This window comes from Natator depressus, chromosome 1 (assembly GCF_965152275.1).
Source record: "Natator depressus isolate rNatDep1 chromosome 1, rNatDep2.hap1, whole genome shotgun sequence".
Lineage (NCBI taxonomy): Eukaryota > Metazoa > Chordata > Testudines > Cheloniidae > Natator > Natator depressus.
In genome coordinates this window covers 285,950,580-285,966,055 of record NC_134234.1, presented here as the reverse complement: position 1 = coordinate 285,966,055, position 15,476 = coordinate 285,950,580, and the positions used below count along the sequence as shown (strand labels likewise).

Here is a 15,476-nt window from a genome sequence, read left to right as displayed (position 1 = left end):
TATCACACCTTGGCCTACAGAAACTGATGTCTGACATCAAGGTCTCCAAAATAACTGAGAGTTTTCTCAGCAGATTACTTTTAATAAACTAGGAGTACTATTTTGTGAATTTCTTATGAGCCAAGCCTACCTAAAATAATATCTACAGGAAACAAAGTTCCCATTAAAGGTAGTGGCAGTTTTGCCTGAGAAATGAGCACAGGACTGGGATTTGAATGATGTAAATGCAGACATTAGGAACTAGATACGAGTCTTACTCTTTGAATTACAGTTTGTATTGCGGTAGCACCCACAGTTGGCTAGATGCTGTCCACATCCACGCAGGCGGACACAGTCTCTGCCCTGAGGAGTTTGCATAACATCGCCTTTTAGTTTTGTAATCAGTTTTTACAGAAGCCAGTTGACTTCATTGACAAATTCTGCATGCAAATCAGTGGTATCTTATCGCCCTAAGGATTGCATCTGTTAAACTGATGTACATTTTCAGTATAAATTATTCTAACAAGAGACCGATCAGTGATTAAATGGATAACGCTCTGCCAACAGCCCCCTTTATACCAATGGGGGCTCCAGCTCTTGGGTCTCCACTGACCACATCTGTGGTGGTGTTGCCTGGGAAGACAGGTGGTCTTTCAGAGAAGTAACAAAATCCTGATTTGTTTACACTTGAAATCACTACAGAGATGCTGTTCTCCTTTTCACTCCCTCCCTCCTACTTCCAAATTCACTCATGAGAGTCAAAGGAAGTATTTCAGCCTTAGTGCTAAAACTTGGCAAATATTAAACATTTCACCTTGCTTGTGTGACTGTGCCATGTAATAGATACAATTGCTGTATAGGGGCATAAGATCATTGACGGAAAGCAAGCCATACCCTTTGTCCATCTTGCTGTATAAAGTTCTTTTTAACACTTTCAGAGTCCATTAACTAACCTTAGCAACACAGCTATATCTTTGTTAACTGAATGATTTTTTTCCTTAAAGATCTTTTTGCAACAATAACCACTAGATGGTGCTCTCCTATTTAGATAATAGTAAAAACAGTATTAACTATAAGTCATCCAGTAAGAGCATGTTGGAGACCCCCTACTCTTGGGGCACCCAGCTTTTTAATTGTAGAATACATCTTTGTTCTTTGCCTGACCTGCAGAGTGACATCACTGCCTTTCTTCCTGTTGCACTGTAGCTGCCTGACTCACAGGCTTTGACACAAGCCAGATGGCTGCGATTGGTAGGCGCACAGGCTGCCTGGTACTGCAGTTGATGAAACAGAATAGGAAGACGTTTTATGATCAGTTGCGGGAGCACAATAAGACTGCAGCTTTGCTAGGTAATTACATTTTCACTGCACACTTTACTTCTCACAGTGAAGGTCACTAGAAAAAAATACATTTTTATTTGTAGTGCTTATTATGTATAGATCTTTGATCTTTTATTAGTCAGTAGTCTGCTCTGGAGGATTTTTTTTAACCAGTTCTGCAGTCACTCGTGAAAATGACATGTTTATTTATGTTTAATGGTTCTTTCGAGCTGTTCGTGGTGTGGCACTTACCTTCCTTCTCTCTTTTGTCTCCATTTAGTAACATAAAAATGTTTTGGTTTTGTAGTGAGTTTAGTTTGGAGAAGTCAGAGTTCAAGCATGTTAATGCAAGCAGATTTCTGTCAGATATACTCCAGAGTGATGTGATAATATATATTACTGTTTATTATGTGTTTGTTCTTCAGGGGTCAGAAGAGATCATGCACAGACTTCTCTTCTGGTTCAGGAAATGTACAAGAGAAAATCATTCCTGAGTACATTTCTGGGCATTTCCATTCTGTAACCATTTTTTAAAAACATGTCTTGGAAGAGGTTGAGAGTGGTGCATTGTTGTTCAAATCATTAACCATTAGGGGCCTAATCCTGCTCCCACTGAAATCAATGAGAATTTCACTATTGACTTCAGTGGGGGTGGGTTTGAATCCTAGGTGCCAATTACTGCAGTAATCTTCTGAAGCAGACTGCAGCTATGAATGACTATCCTATGAGGCAGCTGCATTTCATCCTTCCTATTGTGAGGTAAACAAAACAATCACCAGAGACACATGTTGCATCTTACAAACTAAAAAATCCCCACTGCCATATCCCCCTCTTCTATATTGGTGCCAGCTGGAAAATTGCTTGAATGTATCCCTTGAAGAATTTAAGATCTAAATGATCTTTATTTAAAGAAATGATTGTCCCATTATTTTTTCTGGTAACTGGAAAGTTTATTTGTTAAAATAAAATTTGGCTTTGTTTAACCAGCCAGCCAACTGAACGGGTTTTCATAATGGTTGGTTACCAACATTCACCACATAGACATGTGTTTTTAGTAAATTTTTAATTGCAAATTTGGGTTGCCCTGCATTGCACGACATTAAGATTTCCCCCCTGCCTGGTAACTAACAAAGACTTGCAGCATTGTATGCTATGTATTCTAATTAACAAATGTAAACAAGCTTACAGAAGAAGGCAAAAAGGGGCTAAACGAACTAATAAATGTGCATTCAGAATTCCGTAGTCCTATGTTTTCTTTTCAGATAGAATCATAACCCATCAGGTTTGCTATGAATGTATCTAACATTTTTGATGTTTTCATCTTTTTTTTTTTTTCCCTACTCAGCTCTTGCCCCTGTTCTTTGCCTCTGGTTTTGTTGGTGAGGATATCACAGTGATGTCTGCATTCAACCTGCTGCATTTGGTGACAAAGAGCCAGCCAGTGGCCCTGCGAGCCTGTGGGCTTCCCTCAGGTTGAATGGGTGCTGCTTGTTGTGTCATGCATATTGAGGGCCCTTTTAGGAATGGGTGTCTCTGCTGCAGGAAATGATACACTATGGTTTACTAAATTTAGTTGCAATTTATTAGAGTTCTCTGTTGAAGCCGGAAGTTTGTAATAAATCACTGCTTTGCTTTTAGTGTGTTCATAGCCCAGATTTTAGAATGCTTTGGAAACATTGTCCAGCTTCCTTGCCCAGTATATTACCATATCTCAAATTTGATAGCATCTTCCTGTCCCCTGACACAGACTATGCAGTTAACTTGAAAATCACAGTTGTATTACATATTACACACGGTTTTAATAAGAAATTGCTTAGCAGCATTTAATATATGAAATATTGTTATTTAATAAGTCTCTTAGGAAAATGTTTTACAAATACTGTTCAAGTGCATTGAAATCTTTTTCACCATTTATTCCTTTGTGTGTGTGTGTGTGTGAAATTTTTATTGTAAATTTACTTTTAATAATAGTGCACACAAAGGTTCATGCAGAAAGTGATGTGAGCTGTAATGTAATTTTCTTTCCCTCACAATGTGTACTTTCGTTGTGTTACTATAGTTCAAACAAACCAAAATGCTCCATCACAGCTGCTTTTTTTTAGAAAAAACATCCACCTTTAAGAAAAATTTAAAGAGGAATAACTACACGTCATGTGTAATGCCCCGCTCCTGAATTGGGATTTGCAAAGGCAGCTGTTGGGGCATAAGGGCCCATCCATGTGAATCTGACTGCAAGACCTTAGTCTAAATGTTTAATATCTGCATTTAAACAGTAACATATGTAATATCTTTATAAGATACCAAATCTGACTATTTGACAGGAAATGACAACTTTAGTGGGTTAATTTTTAGAGTTCAAAGGCTATCTGGAATTATTTTTTTAAAAAGTCAAAATAAAAACTAAGATGAAGCTGTAAATAATCACTGATTGAAACCCCAAGTAACCTTCCAATCTGGGCATTTGTTATGCACCCATCGCCACTGAATACAAACAACACAAAAATACAACAAAATACAAACACACAATACACACACAAAATACAACAACCAAAGCATCATTGCTGTTTGCTAATATAATTTCAGAGCAGCATATTGCATATGGAAGAAGTGTCATAAATGCTTTCGGTGATCGGACACAACAGTTAAGCTTAATTGATTTTTCTAGAGATGTTTTATTTGAACTATCAAAACTGAGCCCCAGTTTTGTGGCATAGGGGTCCATTTTCCTTTCCATAACTCCCATTAACTTAAACAGGAGTTACAATCCATCTTGATAAGGAGACAATAGACCCCATTGTGTTAGCCTGATCTTTGCTTCCAATTATATGTGCTGCTGACTCAGGCTTCAAATCCTAAAAACAGAGGACAAGCAAATTTCCTAACTTTTTGTGCACTTTTGATGTGAGCTCACACTAGTGAGACCTGCCTTAAAATGAGGCATTTACAGCTTTCCTGTTCATTTTGTACCTATTCTAACAAGCAGATCTCAAAGCTGGTCTGTTAGGAACAGAATCTGACAGAAGTATTTCTGGTGCATACCTGCTCATAAATCATCACATTAACCATTTTGTCACCTGCGTCACTGGCATAATCCAATATTCACGTTTTATTATGACTTTTATATCTCTGCAATTTATTTCTGTTTGTATGATCCATAGCTACCCAAACTTTAACAGATCAGTTACACTGTTACTCTGAAACCTACTTTATAGATGTATATTATAAAACAAAATTCATCCACTGATAGCAGAATAATGTATAACTGCATATTTCATGTGTTCTAAGAGGAAACTAAATTTCCTAAACACTTTTATAAATTAATGTTGGCTAATTTTGTCTTCAATTTGTGTATGTGTAGTAGAGGTGGGGAACAGAAGTAAATGGTGAAGGGTGCATCATATAAATGCAAGAGTAAGTCCTAGAAGTAATATTTGCATAAATGCCACAGTCCAACTGGATCTTGAGTTTACCTTCAAAGACAGAGAAGTGCCCTGTTTTCTTTAGAATTACAAGCATTTTATGAAAATTATTTTCTTGTGCCCCCCCCATCATATTCTGTACAAAATGTATAATGTACGACTCTATCACTTTGTGCTGTGACCACATCAAGTCTCAAGGTAAGCAGGATTAGATCTACTTTTAGTTGGATAGAAATTTTCAAAGAAAATCCAGGTGGTACAAGAAGTGGTTTAGGAGGCATAATTTCACGTGCGTCACTTAGTGAACCAATGCCACCAAATAATTTTAGGGAGCAGTGTGCTGACAAAGGTTCCATCTTTCAAATGAGCCATAAAACCAAGGCTCTAGCCTTGTTAAACTATCTTGTAATTGGTAAACTGGGATTACTCACATCAATAAAGTTCCACACTTATAATATTTGCTGGATTGGGCACAATAATGTAATTTTTATACCCATTTTAATTTTCTGGATGATACCCAGAATCAGCTGTTGCCTCTTATGAATAAGTGCTTCAATCCAAATATGTAATCTATATACTGCCCCTAAGCTTTGCTTGTGCTATAAAATGGAGTTCATATATACTGTCATTTATAGATTAGGACCAAATGAAATCTTTTTTGCTTTTCAAAACAAATACATTCAATTTCATTTCAGAATAGTACATGCATTAATTTTTAGAACATCTGCTTTTTATTTCAAGTAATTCTTCCCGATCCAAAAATCTTCAGTATATTGTAACTTTTGTCTTGTGTTCTGACCATTCTGAAGTTTATGGATACACACTGAGTTATGTGATAAACTGTATACCTTTCATATCATTATTATTATTATTGTTAATTTGATGGAAGGTTTGTTTGCATTTTTAATATCCACATATTAATGCCTGAGGTATAAATGCATTCTTCTAACTATACAAAATAATAGGATTAAATCTAATTTATAGTAAGCAGGGAAGAAATAGCTAAAATGTACCCCAGTGCTCCAAACTTCCAGTAGATGGCACTAATCATATATTCTTTTGCATAAATAGAACAGAATGAAAAGTTTCCACTTTAGAAATCATTCATATATAGGTACAATCTGAGAATTTAGTTTAAAGTGTGTGTAAACTATCATAAGAAAAGCATGAGCATTATGAAAAACCACCCAAGTTTGGGCTTATACACAAACTTCATTCATATAATGTTAGAGGTTTCCTCATTTCCAGTAACAGTTGCAATTCCATTATACTTTCACATGATTTAGAATAAACTGACACTGTTTGACCCTGATCCGGTGCGCTCCACGTCCAGTGAAATGTAGGAGACGGTCAGCATCTCTCAAGATTGGGTTCATAAGGAAATAGATCTGGTTTGAAATCTTTTAAGATAAGAACAAATTTTCCTTTGGCTACTTTAATGCATACCAGCAAGTCACGGGTCCAAGCAGTAATGATGCATATTCCATATACATATGTTTTCTGTAGCAGAGCACCAAGTTATAAAGAAAAATCTTACTTTGCTTTGCTGTGTCTTTGAATTATTATGGGCTCTCATTCCTTTTAAAAAGTGTCCTTTTTTTTTTTTTTTTAACACTTTGAATGTTGTGCTGCTTGCATCACATTTTTTTGCATGAGATAGAAATCTGTTTTTCTGCTGCTGTAGATCAGGAAAGATTACAGTATTTGTAAAAATTAAGTAAAACTAATGATACAAAATTCTAGAGAGCTTGGGTATGCTTACGTGCACATTTTCGCATAGGTGTATGAAATAATAAAGACTTAAATTATAATTCAGTTGTTGTGCAGTGTTTAATTACTAGAATGATTAAAATAGTACTGGCAAACCACACTTTTCTAGGATACGGTTGTTGTATTACAATACATCTGTATGAAAAGGGTGCTGGGCATATGGTGTAAGTCTCTTTTATTAAATAAATATATGTAGTATGTTTTTTCATAACACCTTTTATTAAATCTCAATTACTTGAAAATTAATTGGAAATATAAGTAAAATATACTGAATAGATAATCAAAATTGGACTGTTTGCAGTAATCCATTAACATGAAGGATTACATGTAGGGGCAGCTCTTGCAAACATGAGTAATTCACCTGTGTGAACCACGTGAACTCAGGGACTACTCATGTCAGTTAATTTAACTCTCACACGCAGTTTTTGCAAAATCTGGCTTTTATAATGGAAGTTCTGAAACCTTGAGTCAACCATGCCCCCTCCCTCCCGCTCGCCTGCGCATCCACCAAAATTGTAATCACTATTGGATTTTATACAGAATGTGTATATATTGTGTAACTTAAATATGTCTAAATGTATCTGTTGTATATGTGTACATATGATTTTCATATATGCTGTAATTTTCCCGTAGTTTCTCTTCATATGTTACCAAGGATGTCATACAGCAGATGTCTCTTCATGTAGTTTGAAAAAAAATATTAGTGAGAGAGAGAATATATACTAACTTTAGAAACACCCACTGATACGCCTATGGTTAAGTGCCTGTCAGTGTTTTCATTATAAATTCCTGTTTTGTGGGGTTTATAACTTACTTGCTCTGAGCTTAAATTTGTCATACAAGGTCTGAGATATGTGTGCTTTTGTCCCCTCTCCAGACAGTATTTTAAAAGAACGAGAGAGAGAGAAGAAAATTCACTGTTTTTTGAAGATTTAAATACATTTATGCTTCTATAATCAAAATATTGTTTTTATCTGAAATACAATTTTTCATGTTGCTAGTTCATTAGTTTGCCAGGATATAGAGAATTACCTAAGTGTTGAAGATGAAAAGTACTATGTAAGTGCCACAGTAAATAGTATGTTAATGCATTTATATATACTTAACATAAAAATGGTGCTTTCAGTTGTCGCTTATAGAGACTAAGTACCTTTCTTCAAGATTTTTATTGTGTCTATCCTAGTGACATCATAATAGCACCCTGTTGTAACCTGACATGGTATGTTGTTGTCATATCTATGTAATGGCTTCTAAAGGAAGAACACACACCTATATGAGGAAAAAATAACCTTTGTAAAGGTGCCTGAATGGAAATTTACCCAGATATTTTGATCATTTAGGAAACTAATGTATCGTTTACTACTATTTAAATCTGCAATTGTTTAAATATTGTACATTTGTATATATGCACTGTAAAAGGTTTTGTTCAATATTATTTGTTCATTCTTTAGTATCAAAGAGAGAATGAAATTTATTCATAAAATTGGTTTGAGTAACATTTATATCATGCCTTGTACTTGCAAAAATTGGAATTTGTATAAAAGGCTGAAATTCCTTCCTTAGCACCCTCTTCTCTGCCCCATATTAGAAATAACCAACAGGGAACACTTTCCACATGAGCTACACAATATAGGCATATCATGTTAAGTCACTGGTGTCCACCCCTCTCAGTTGGACCCCTGGACCCTTGCAAGAAATTGATGGACAGGCAGTCTTGATTCCCGCAATGCTCTGTCCAGGCATTGTTGCGAGGGCCTTTCATTTTCTGTGTATTCATCTCTTATATCTTTGTTTGTCTCTGTTCCTTTTCCTTTGCATTCTTTTTCTGCATTTGTTTTCTTGGGTTTTTGTCCTCTCCTCATTCTGTGACTCACTAGAAGGCCCTGTTACATGCTTCATCTGGTGGGAAGTCCCGGTGGTACTGAGTGGCCCGTGCTTAGTGGCTGAGCACTGTGCTGTGAGAGAAGAGAAGCTGCTTGGGATGGTGAGCAGGTGCCTGTGCTCCCATCGTTACAAACAAAGAGCCACTTCCACAGTCTGTTGCATTAGAGATCCCAGTGGGAGCAGAGTGGGAATGCGATGATGACTTTTAAGGACCCAGCCAATCGCATGGGGTTCCCAAACTTTTTACTGGCACAATCCCATTTTAATGAAGTATTTTCTGCCGGGACTCCAGAAGAGCAAAATGACATCCTCTGCACAGCGTGACTTTGCACGCATCGTACGTGTGAGACCATGCTGCATGGACAATGCCATTTTGCTCTTTAAAATGGTGTTCTCTACGCAATGTGACTTCATACATATGGTGTGTATAAGGTCACGCTGTGCGGAGGATGCCATTTTGCTCTACAAAATGGCATCCTGCGTGCAAGGTCACGGTGCATGATCACTATACATGCTAGATCACACTGTGCGGAGCAAAATGGCATCCTCTGCACATTCGGGATTGCCACAACCCCACAGTTTGGGAACTGCTGAAGTAGCATGTTTGCAGGGCAAGTATGGGGTAGTTTTGGGATATCAGAACTTCCTTTGCACACATCGTTCCACTTCTATGCTTCACACCACCTCGGCTGAGGTAGCTTGCCCCTTCCTCTGAGCTTGGGAAACACTAGGGTAATTTAAAGATGGATTTTCAGCCTTAACTCTGGGTTTCATTGTTTTAGAGACTATACAGTTGTGGCCATGAAAAATGAATATTTTGCCAGCAATCATCATGTTTTTGTTTAACTTTTGTATATAAACAGCCCCATAGGCCTGAGTAATTCCTCAAGGGCAACAAAGAAACTCTCCCTGATCTAAAGAGTTTTTAATCCAGGTTAGAGAGGATATCATGCAGAGGGAGATGATCTCGAGCAAGAAGAAGGGAGGCTTACACAAAATAAGGTTTCTTGTTCCTTCAAATTTATATATCATGTTACTTCCCCCTTTAAAAAAAAAATCTAGATTTTATTAGGTTGACCAGGGAGAACAGGAGACTGTTGGAGAGGGTGTGGTGAGCAGTAGGTTTCAAGGAGGCATTTGACTGAGGTTGCATTACATACAGGATCAGGGTAGTGAGCAGCATGGATTAAAGCCCAGATGTGTTGAGGGGGAAGGATATACTGGAAAGCAGAATTAGCAGAGTGGGAGAGAAGAGAGGAGATACTAGCTGGGCAAGAGTTGCATAGACACTTGAAGGTGGTGATGCATTTGGAGTTGATGTAGGTGGTGTTCTGGATACACTCAAGGGATTTCCAAAGGGGAAGGGTGTCTGCCTGTCAACTAGACCTGCAGTGGTACAAAGTGCGAGTCAGATAAGCAAGGAAGGGGAGTGTTGCCATAGCATAGATGTGGCATTACCAAGGCATGGATGGAGATTTTGGCACTAAGAATGGAGAGGAAAAGAGATATTCAGGAGAAATGGTAGAGAAGTGTTGTCTAACTTGTGGCCCTCTAGGGAGACTGTTAAAACACCTTACACAGAAAATTTGCTTTTGATTACAAATTGAAAATGTGCTCTGCCTGCCATGCCTGGGGATATAATAAAGGAGGTGTTAGAATTGAGTCCATCATTACGGGAAGGAAGTGGCTGGGCATCGCCTCTCCTGCAGCCTCAGGAACAGCTCTGATGTGACCAAGGAGTGCTCTGAGCAGCTGTTGTTCTTTTCCTGCTGCATTTACTCAATAGATCCCCTCTGGCTACCTGCTGTATTGCAGGCAAGAAAGACAGAGTAGCTCTGGCTACTCCATTGCCAAGTATCCTGCTGAGCTGTGGGAGCCCCAAGGAAAGCACAGCAGGATAAGAGCTCAGCTGGGTCTTCCTGAGCCTGTGGGTATAGCTAGAGAAGGATGGGCTCCCTACTCCACATAGCCGTGTAGGGGAGAGGGAAAAGAGAAGCTGAGAACTAAATCATTTATGGATCCCTGTTTTTCTGGCTTAGGCCTGTTGCAGGTTAAAGTATTTGGGGGGCTAAGTGCTGCCAGCTGGCAATAGTCCACTAGGCAGCAAAATCTACGCTGGGGATAGCTGGAGCACAGTATGCTCCAGCCTTGTCCTCTTGTCCTTAGTACATCTCTCTGTGCCGATGGTCGTGGGCATAGGAGCCAGCTGTGCCTGCTAGGAACTCTTGAACACTGTGGGACTTGCAGGTAGTTTCAGCTCTTAGCAGCTCAGAAGGACATGAACAGGGTAGAGAATGTGCCCCAAAATATTGATTGTGGCACCTTGGCCTTTTGAAATACTGTGTTCTGTCCACAGGCTGAGAAGGTGGCACATTGCTATTGCCGAGGAAGTTACCAGGAGGACTTAGCAACAGCCTGAATAACTCTAAGTTGCACACTACTGTGGTAACTGCTGGCAAATGCTGACGTTTTAATTGTTTCTACTGCAGGTTAGACTTTTATTAAAGCTGTGGGAATATACGTATTTTGATGGGTTACTGAAATATTTTTAAACGCATAAGGTAGCTGGAAAGACTGAGCAATTCGCTATTTTTAATTTTAGCTTAATTCTTATGTTAAAATATTTCCATATGTTATGTCTTCATTTTTATGTCGTGCCTGGTGAAAGGTGCCAAAATGACAGCATTGGACTCGGAAGTCTCCTCTCTGGGGAGAAAAAAGATAGCGTAGCATAAGTTTCTCCCCACTCAGCCAACCTGTCTCAATCTTGGCTTGTGGTGTTCACTTGTAAGGATGAAGAGAATAGGCCAGTCTTCGTGCTTCCTCAGGTTTTAGCCTTTCTGATGTGACCGCCAGCGGAGGTGCCAGTTACTACGGTGAGGATGGTTTCTTTTACGTGGATGTTACCGTTGGGAGCTATGCTGAGTATCTACTCATATCACCTAGGCCACTGAACAATTATAGAACAATTCAGACTCAGAACTTAAAGGTAAAAAACTTCATCCTATTACCAATCCACCATAGCTAGCCTGTTCCCAGTTTGTCATTAATTTAGAAGTTTAGTGTTATATTGGCTTTTTTTCTTCTCGAAGGTATAAAATTAGAGCTGTTGATTAATCGCAGTTAACTCACGCAATTAACTCAAAAAATTAATCATGATTAAAACAATTTATCGTGATCAATCGCAGCTTTAATCACACTTAAACAATAGAATATCAATTGAAGTTTATTTAATAATTTTTGAATGTTTTTCTACATTTTCAAATACATGGATTTCAATTACAACACAGAATACAAAGTGTACAGTGATCACTTTATATTATTTTTATTTCAAATATTTGCACTGTAAAAATGATAAAAGAAAGTGTTTTTCAATTGACCTTATACAATACCATAATGCAATCTCTTTATCATGAAAGAGCAACTTACAAATGTAGATTTTTTTTGTTACAAAACTGTTTGTTTTTGAGTGCAATGTAAAACTTTAGAATCTACAAGTCCACTCAGTCCTACTTCTTATTCAGCCAATCCCTAAGATGCAAGTTTGTTTACATTTACAGGAGAAAATGCTGCCCGCTTCTTATCTACAATGTCACCTAAAAGTGAGCGCAGGCGTTCACATGGCATTTTTGTAGCTGGCATTGCAAAGTATATTTATGCCAGATATGCTAAAGATTCATATGACCCTTCATGCTTTGGTCACCATTCCAGAGGACATGCTTCCATGCAGATGACGCTTGTTAAAAAAAAAAATGCATTAATTAAATTTGTAACTAAACTCCTTGGGGGAGAATAGTATGTCTCCTGCTCAGTTTTCCTGCATTCTGTCATATATTTCATGTTATAGCACTCTCAAATGATGATCCAGCACATGTTGTTCGTTTTAAGAACACTTTCACTGCAGATTTGACAACACAAAGAAGGTACCAGCGTGAGATTTCTAAAGATAGCTACAGGACTCGATCCAAGGTTTAAGAATCTGAAGTGCCTTCCAAAATCTGAGAGGGATGAGGTGTGAAGCATGCTTTCAGAAGTCTTAAAAGAGCAACGCTCCAATGCAGAAACTACAGAAATCGAACCACCAGAAAAGAAAATCAACCTTTTGCTAGTAGCATTTGACTCATGATGATGAAAGTGAACATGCGTCAGTCCGAACTGCTTTGGATCGTTATTGAACAGAACCCATCATCAGCATGGACACATGTCCTCTAGAATGGAGGTTGAAGCAAAGGGTCATATGAACCTTTAGCACATCTGGCACGTAAATATCTTGCAACACTGGCTACAACAGTGCCATGTGAACACCTCTTCTCACTTTCAGGAGACATTGTAAACGAGAAATGGGCAGCATTTGTTTGTCTGAGTGAGTGACTGAACAGGAAGTAGGACTGAACGGACTTGCAGGCTCTAAAGTTTTACATTGTTTTATTTTTGAATGCAGTTATTTTTTTGTACATAATTCTACATTTGTAAGTTCAACTTTCATGTTAAAGAGATTGTATTACAGTACTTGTATAAGGTGAATTGAAAAATACTATTTCTTTTGTTTTTTTATAGCACAGATATTTGTAATAAAAATAAATATAAAGTGAGCACTGTACACTTTGTGTCCTGTTGTAATTCAAATCAATATATTTGAAAATGTAGAAAACGTTCAAAAATATTTATATAAATAGTATTCCATTATTGTTTAACAGTGCGATTAATCACACGATTAATCACAATTAATTTTTTTAATAGTTTGACAGCCCTATATATAATGTGGCAACATTTTTTCCAGGACCTTTTGGAGTTTAGCTGTAATGCAAGGACAGTGACCTCATATACATATATCCTTGAAAGAGGCTGATCTATAATATCTTTTCAAATTTTCTAAGTACCAGGATTGCTCAATTTTAGTGAAGGTGCTTCCATTTACAAAGCACTGTGCCACCGTAATCATAGTAATCCTAAAAAGAATAGATGGAAAAGCCCTATAAGGTAGTTATAGTCACCTGCCAGCCTAAGCAAGATAGTTGCTTGAGTGCTTTGCCCAGTCTATGTATAAATCTGTGATTGATTTTGAAAGGATGTAAAACCAAGTGTCAGTGACTAGTGGTGATATTTCAGCAGTGCACAGGACACAGATGCCTCTGATAAGGAAGTAAAGGGGCCATCCCATAGAGATGATATACAGAGCTATTTTTCCCATATGAAAAAACACTTTTTTTTCTTTTTTTTTTAAAATGTTTTTTACATTGCAAAAGCAGCTCTTTATTTGTTCTTCATAGGATGAGTCATTTCTTACAGGGTCTATCGCAGCCACATAGCCACCATTGTTCCACTAGCAGTTTTATGGAACTAAAGGGGAAAACACTAGGCATGAGATGAGCCAGGCACCCATAACTCCCAGTGACTCTAGCTCTAAAGGGTGAGATGATTAAAAAAAAAAAAATTGGTTCCAATACCAAAGTCTAGCTTAAAAGAAGAGTGTAAAAAAGGGGGTTTGGTTTGGTTTGGTTTGGTTTGCACTGCTATCAGTCATTGAGATCTTTGGAAGTTTGATTTTTGCATGAGAATCTTATGATGGAGCTGAAAATATCTGGAGAGAGAGAGGGCCAGTATATGTGGATCGTCAACAAAACATCATGATCATGGTTTGTTGACGATACATCCAGATTAAAAACAAATTAGAGAACTCCAGATCCATTGTAAGTTTCCCATGCAATAAAATACACTTTAAAAGAACCAGCTTTCCCCTTCACTGTGTCAACTCTTCCTTCTATCCCTTCTGAGTGTTAAAATAAAAGAGGGGGCTGATATTATTTAACTGGCACCTGACCCAAAATATCATCTCCAGCACTCAGATTTCCCCCACACAGTGCTGTGAAAATGATCTCTTTCTCCATTGCTAGTGCTTGCTTAAAACTGCAAATGGTATGGGATGTAGGTGGGATGTAGTCACCTGAAGCAAGGAAATGAAGGAGCCATTCCACAAAGAAATACAGAGCTCTCCCCCCCCATCACCCCAATATATGAAACAGTAATTTTAAGACCAAGATTTGAATTTTATTTAAACTTGGCTTTGCATATATTCAAGATAATAGCATGTTGTCTTGCTAGTTGAAGAGAATCCTAGAATATCAGGGTTGGAAGGGACCTCAGGAGGTCATCTAGTCCAACCCCCTGCTCAAAGCAGGACCAATCCCCAACTAAATCATCCCAGACAGAGCTTTGTCAAGCCTGAGCTTGAAAACCTCTAAGGAAGGAGATTCCACCACCTCCCTAGGTAACCCATTCCAGTGCTTCACCACCCTTGAAACAGTTGAAAACAGCTATCAAATCCCCCCTCATTCTTCTCTTCCACAGACTAAACAATCCCAGTTCCCTCAGCCTCTCTTCATAAGTCGTGCTCCAACCCCCTAATCATTTTTGTTGCCCTCCGCTGGACTCCACTTTCCAATTTTTCCACATCCTTCTTGTAGTGTAGGGGCCCAAAACTGGACACAGTACTCCAGATGGACCTCACCAACGTCAAATAGAGGGGAATGATCACGTCCCTCGATCTGCTGGCAATGCCCCTACTAATACAGCCCAAAATGCCGTTAGCCTTCTTGGCAACAAGGGCACACTGTTGACTCTTATCTAGCTTCTTGTCCACTGTAACCCCTAGGTCCTTTTCTCCAGAACTGCTGCCTAGCCATTCGGTCCATAGTCTGTAGCGGTGCATGGGATTCTTCCGTCCTAAGTGCAGGACTCTGCACTTGTCCTTTGTTGAACCTCATCAGATGTCTTTTGGCCCAATCCTCCAATTTGTCTAGGTTCCTCTGTATCCTATCCCTATCCTCCAACATATCTCCCAGTCCTCCCAGTTTAGTGTCATCTGCAAACTTGCTTAGGGTGCAGTCCACACTATCCTCCAAATCATTAATGAAGTTATTGAACAAAACCAGCCCCAGGACTGACCCTTGGAGCATTCTGCTTGATACCGGCTTCCAACTAGACATGGAGCCATTGGTCACTACCCGTTGAGCCCAACGATCTAGCCAGCTTCCTATCCACCTTATAGTCCATTCATCCAGCCCATACTTCTTTAACTAGCTGGCAAGAATACTGTGGGAGACT

General features: G+C 38.5%; 1 protein-coding gene across 6 annotated transcripts in view; it reads left to right on the top strand.

Moving 5' to 3' along the window:
- The window catches only part of MSRB3 (methionine sulfoxide reductase B3), a 143,855-nt gene that overhangs the window by 37,426 nt on the left and 90,953 nt on the right, over positions 1–15,476 (top strand). For 3 of the 6 annotated variants that reach the window (XM_074942104.1, XM_074942102.1, XM_074942103.1), the window contains exon 2: positions 1,186–1,329. The exons of 1 other annotated variant lie outside the window; for it this stretch is intronic. In XM_074942104.1, the coding sequence (XP_074798205.1) occupies positions 1,218–1,329 (112 nt within the window). In that variant the 5' untranslated portion in view covers positions 1,186–1,217. Of the gene's footprint in view, positions 1–1,185; positions 1,330–2,644; positions 2,772–15,476 lie in introns of those variants that run through there. 2 more of the 6 variants (XM_074942105.1, XM_074942106.1) reach the window with 2 other exon arrangements.